Here is a 6195-nt window from a genome sequence, read left to right as displayed (position 1 = left end):
CAAAGAGAACTTTTAAAGAGTTTTAAGGTTGTAAAACAAAACAAAGAGAACTTTCAAAGAGTTTTAAGGTTTTAAAGCAAAACAAAGAGAACTTTCAAAGTGATTTAAGGTTTTAAAGCAAAACAAAGAGAACTTTCAAAGTGATTTAAGGTTTTAAAGCAAAACAAAGAGAACTTTCAAAGTGATTTAAGGTTGTAAAACAAAACAAAGAGAACTTTCAAAGAATTTGAAGATTTAAATGAAAAGAGTTTCGTTTAGACAGTATCGTTTTATTTATATCTCAAGAACGATACTTCAGAACTCAAGTCTATGAGCGCAGTTTAAAATACAATATGAAAATCACAAGCTCAACTTGATCAATATAACAAAATATATGAATCTCTTAGTTGCATCTCTAATAGAAGTGTCGTGGGCAAGTCAAATACAAAGTGAATTCATAAAATATACATTGTGTCATACACATGTCTTTATTGACAATCACATGTAAACAACAGCGAACATTTATAACTGTAATTGGAATCGACTTGAGCTATATTCGTAATAACAAAATTTTACTCATAAATTACTATCGATTACCTGCTTTATAAACAAAGAGTAGGAAACTTCTTACACACCATACGATTACAAAGTACGATACGATTACAAAGTACGATACGATTACAAATTACGGGCACTAGTTTAAGAAGCCATTCGCTCTCAGTACAGAGTTCTGCCACACAAAGTCAGAGAATACAAAGATTTCTTCATGGGAAGGTTAGCCGAGACCAATCGTTAGAGTATCTAAGAACACTGACCTGCAACGTCACAACCTGTGGACAGTTTAGACCATTAGCTCTTTGCCACGTCGTACAGACCTATTGGTCTAAACTGTCCACAGGTTGTAACCTTGCAGGTCAGTGTAGAGGCCCTCCATAACATGAGCTCGGGCTAGTCGTTTACATTTATTTTAATTAAAAATTATTAGCTATCCAATTTAATATTTATGGCAAAGTCACGTGAGCGAAAAACATGTTCTCTCAATCACATCAAGCAATTTGACCTTCATTAGTAACGAAAGAACCTTACTTAAATTATCGGTAATTAAAAATCGACGCTATAGACCTATCGACTAATATATAGTCCGAGAGTAAACAGAAATGCAGTTTTCGACCACGGAGACCCACGAGTGACGTCCTTTTATTTTTGTCCCATCTGGCACATCGACTAAGGAACCAGACACACAATGTACCAAGCTACAAAAAGTTAAGATTCAATCTTATTTGTTTGACACATCAGTCACCCCGATATTTATAAGTGATTCTGACACGTTGAAATTAAAATGTGCGCTCCTATTTAGAAGTACATGGGAAATATCAAATAGACAGTGACAAAAGTGTTTATTACTTAATGCTTAGTACGGAATCCAAAGAGCTGATGAGTGATGTTATATAAAAACAAAGTCCCTCGCTTATTGAAACTTAAGATGCTCAGACTGTTGCGCTTAGATTCCTAAGAGCTGATGAGTGATTTTATATAAAAACAAAGTCCCTTGCTTATTGAAACTTAAGATGCTCAGACTGTTGCGCTTAGATTCCTAAGAGCTGATGAGTTATTTTATATCAAACACAAAGTCCCTTGCTTATTGAAACTTAAGATACTCAGACTGTTGCGCTTAGATTCCTAAGAGCTGATGAGTGATTTTATATAAAAACAAAGTCCCTTGCTTATTGAAACTTAAGATGCTCAGACTGTTGCGCTTAGATTCCTAAGAGCTGATGAGTGATGTTATATAAAAACAAAGTCCCTCGCTTATTGAAACTTAAGATGCTCAGACTGTTGCGCTTAGATTCCTAAGAGCTGATGAGTGATTTTATATAAAAACAAAGTCCCTTGCTTATTGAAACTTAAGATGCTCAGACTGTTGCGCTTAGATTCCTAAGAGCTGATGAGTGATTTTATATCATACACAAAGTCCCTTGCTTATTGAAACTTAAGATGCTCAGACTGTTGCGCTTAGATTCCTAAGAGCTGATGAGTGATTCGGTCAAATACTATTCTCCTCCTTCGTGGAGACTTGAGACTGATGATCTGATGGACAAACTGGTTCGGGTTCGGGCGCGCAGTCGAATTCTCGGATGAAGAGGCCATGGAAACTATAGTTCATCTTCGTCTCGGCTGAGAGTGTAGCTCTTGCTACTTCACACATCGTGGTGGCGTCAAGGACCAGCAAGTAGGATTCGTGCGGCACACTGCTTGCTACAATAGGGCACAGAATTACTCCTGGAATGACAATAATAACAAATATATAATATTACAAACATAAACACGAGAGCTAAAATGACAAACTAATCTAAAAAAAAAAATTGAGCAGATAGGTCCTTATACTCTTCTTGATGTAATAATGAAACGTGTTGCCTGTCATATCAGTGTCGTCAGTATCATCATCGCCAGTAGCATCACTGTCTGTGTCATCCATGTCAGTGTCATCAATGCCAGTGTCTTCAGCGCTAGACTCATCTCTGTCAGTCATTAATTCACCCTTCATCAGACATCTGTAGCGTTGCCATCAGTGTCAGCGCCATCAACGCCGGTATTGTCAGTCAGTCTCCTTGTCCTAAATATTCTCTCTTACGGTCCAAAGCACACACTAAAGACTAACAGCAGAGAGGACTCTTACAGTGTATTCAAAAAAAAAAAGATACCTTTATTACGATATCTTGATAGTGATACAGTTATAACGATACCCTGATAGCGAAACGATAATGACCATAATTTCAATAACAAGTAAACAGCAGCTCAGTGCGCATAAAAAAAATAGAGCGGATATAAAAAGTGGATAAAGCGATAGAAAGGAATAGAAAATTTAATATTTTTAACCAATACAAGAAGTCAAATGTGATTTAACTGTTGTGTGCAGTAGAAGACATTGAGTGCTCCCCAAGTCTCCATGTGAGATCATCACAGAGAACAGGGGCTGTAGCGGCGCCTTCGACATAGGTCACGGGGTCACGGGTGTGGTCAAGTCTGGACACCGCCGCCATTTGTTTCTTCCCAAGCAATAAAAGGTACATCGTTGAATGTCGACTTAAGTGAGAGAGAGAGAGAGAGAGAGAGAGAGAGAGAAGAGCGCGAGAGTAAGAGAGGGAGAGGAAGAAAGAGGGAGAGAAAAATAAATAAAAAGAGTAAAAAAGAGAGAGATTAAACTAACCATCGTCTTCTGTCTGATTATTTGGTCTGGCCACGAAGACAGGCTCCCCAGGGAAGTGGTAGTCATCACACGGCCATTCCAAGACTTTACTCTCCTCCAGATCAAACTTATACAACTGAAAGATACAATAGTTAGTGGATCAGACACATCAAACTTAGACATCTGCAAGATACAATAGTTAGTGGATCAGACATCAAACTTAGACATCTGCAAGATACAACAGTTAGTGGATCAGACATCAAACTTAGACATCTGCAAGATACAATAGTGGATCAGACATCAAACTTAGACTTCTGCAAGATAAAACAGTTAGTGGATCAGACATCAAACTTAGACATCTGCAAGATAAAACAGTTAGTGGATCAGACATCAAACTTAGACATCTGCAAGATAAAACAGTTAGTGGATCAGACATCAAACTTAGACATCTGCAAGATAAAACAGTTAGTGGATCAGACATCAAACTTAGACATCTGCAAGATAAAACAGTTAGTGGATCAGACATCAAACTTAGACATCTGCAAGATAAAACAGTTAGTGGATCAGACATCAAACTTAGACATCTGCAAGATAAAACAGTTAGTGGATCAGACATCAAACTTAAACATCTGCAAGATAAAATAGTTAGTGGATCAGACATCAAACTTAGACATCTGCAAGATAAAACAGTTAGTGGATCAGACATCAAACTTAGACATCTGCAAGATAAAACAGTTAGTGGATCAGACATCAAACTTAGACATCTGCAAGATACAATAGTTAGTGGATCAGACATCAAACTTAGACATCTGCAAGATAAAACAGTTAGTGGATCAGACATCAAACTTAGACATCTGCAAGATAAAACAGTTAGTGGATCAGACATCAAACTTAGACATCTGCAAGATAAAACAGTTAGTGGATCAGACATCAAACTTAGACATCTGCAAGATAAAACAGTTAGTGGATCAGACATCAAACTTAGACATCTGCAAGATAAAACAGTTAGTGGATCAGACATCAAACTTAGACATCTGCAAGATAAAACAGTTAGTGGATCAGACATCAAACTTAGACATCTGCAAGATAAAACAGTTAGTGGATCAGACATCAAACTTAGACATCTGCAAGATAAAACAGTTAGTGGATCAGACATCAAACTTAGACATCTGCAAGATAAAACAGTTAGTGGATCAGACATCAAACTTAGACATCTGCAAGATAAAACAGTTAGTGGATCAGACATCAAACTTAGACATCTGCAAGATAAAACAGTTAGTGGATCAGACATCAAACTTAGACATCTGCAAGATAAAATAGTTAGTGGATCAGACATCAAACTTAGACATCTGCAAGATAAAACAGTTAGTGGATCAGACATCAAACTTAGACATCTGCAAGATACAATAGTTAGTGGATCAGACATCAAACTTAGACATCTGCAAGATAAAACAGTTAGTGGATCAGACATCAAACTTAGACATCTGCAAGATAAAACAGTTAGTGGATCAGACATCAAACTTAGACATCTGCAAGATAAAACAGTTAGTGGATCAGACATCAAACTTAGACATCTGCAAGATAAAACAGTTAGTGGATCAGACATCAAACTTAGACATCTGCAAGATAAAATAGTTAGTGGATCAGACATCAAACTTAGACATCTGCAAGATAAAACAGTTAGTGGATCAGACATCAAACTTAGACATCTGCAAGATACAATAGTTAGTGGATCAGACATCAAACTTAGACATCTGCAAGATAAAACAGTTAGTGGATCAGACATCAAACTTAGACATCTGCAAGATAAAACAGTTAGTGGATCAGACATCAAACTTAGACATCTGCAAGATACAATAGTGGATCAGTCGTTAGAATCAATCGAGACTTTGTGATTTTGAAATTTACTGAATTAAAATAATCTGGCAGGCTAATAAGCTTAGTACCATGGCCAGATAGATGTATTGGAAGGTCATGTGCAGAATTTTTTTCAGAGGCTCAACCCTTTTTCAAAGGATATAATAATAAATATACTAAATACAATTGATAATTATAAGCATGCCATATTTTTGAAAAAAGGAAATAAATTATGAATGTAAACTGATTTCCTTTCTTTTAATATATTGTAATAACTCTGCATTTGTAGTGCACACCAGTGCACCGCTCAGAACTGGACCAAGACATGACTGTTTACAGATAGGCATCATGGGATACAGAGTATAGAGTTGACATCCGCCTGAGTTAAGAAAAAGAGTCTGGAGTTCTGGAACTAAGGAAAGCCATCCTCCGCGATGCCTACGAACCGGATTGTGGACGTAGATCGACACTGGAAATGGTGTCGTTGGTCTTGATAAAAGTTTGTCAGGAAAGGATTAGTGGAACTAAATAATGCTGGAACTAAGGACTAGAGTGTATTAAAGGACTAGTGGAACTAAATAATGCTGGAACTAAGGACTAGAGTGTATTAAAGGACTAGTGGAACTAAATAATGCTGGAACTAAGGACTAGAGTTTATTAGGAACTAAATAATGCTGGAACTAAGGACTAGAGTTTATTAGGAACTAAATAATGCTGGAACTAAGGACTAGAGTGTATTAAAGGACTAGTGGAACTAAATAATGCTGGAACTAAGGACTAGAGTGTATTAAAGGCTTGGGGTCTTGTGTTTTTGTCATTGCCAATAAACAGAATCGTTTCCTGTTAGCCTTCGTTGAATTATCTTTCGTTAATGTTTTGTTTGAATGTTTCTGAAATGTTTTTACATGTTTCGGATAGCCCTTCAGAGATGGCAGCAGGCAGGGTATGAACCCAGGACCATTGAGACGACCGAACGACAGAATAACGCAAGACGATGAAGTTATAATTCATTATCACATACATATAATTTGGTTAAAGTGTATCTTTCGGCGTTAATGAAGACCCCAATAATGGGAGAGGCTTTGACAATCGACAATTTCGTATGATGAGAATTAAAATCAATGTTTTGAAAAGTTCAAGAGTGTCCGTCAAACTACCTAGTGTCCTTCAAA

The 6195-nt window shown here is 36.9% G+C and overlaps 1 protein-coding gene across 4 annotated transcripts in view; it reads right to left on the bottom strand.

The window, feature by feature from the left end:
• Positions 1-107: 107 nt before the first annotated feature.
• LOC106056055 (beta,beta-carotene 15,15'-dioxygenase-like) overlaps positions 108-6195 on the bottom strand; it is a 30047-nt gene continuing 23959 nt past the window's right edge. For 2 of the 4 annotated variants that reach the window (XM_056007781.1, XM_056007782.1), the window contains exons 10-11: positions 3188-3302; positions 111-2259 (exon numbers count right to left, since the gene is read on the bottom strand). In XM_056007781.1, coding sequence (XP_055863756.1) covers positions 2024-2259; positions 3188-3302 — 351 coding nt within the window. In that variant the 3' untranslated portion in view covers positions 111-2023. Of the gene's footprint in view, positions 2260-3187; positions 3303-6195 lie in introns of all 4 variants that reach the window. The other 2 variants (XM_013212623.2, XM_056007783.1) reach the window with 2 other exon arrangements.

Source organism: Biomphalaria glabrata, chromosome 13 (genome assembly GCF_947242115.1).
Source record: "Biomphalaria glabrata chromosome 13, xgBioGlab47.1, whole genome shotgun sequence".
Classification (NCBI taxonomy): domain Eukaryota; kingdom Metazoa; phylum Mollusca; class Gastropoda; family Planorbidae; genus Biomphalaria; species Biomphalaria glabrata.
This window is presented reverse-complemented; position numbering and strand designations above follow the sequence as displayed.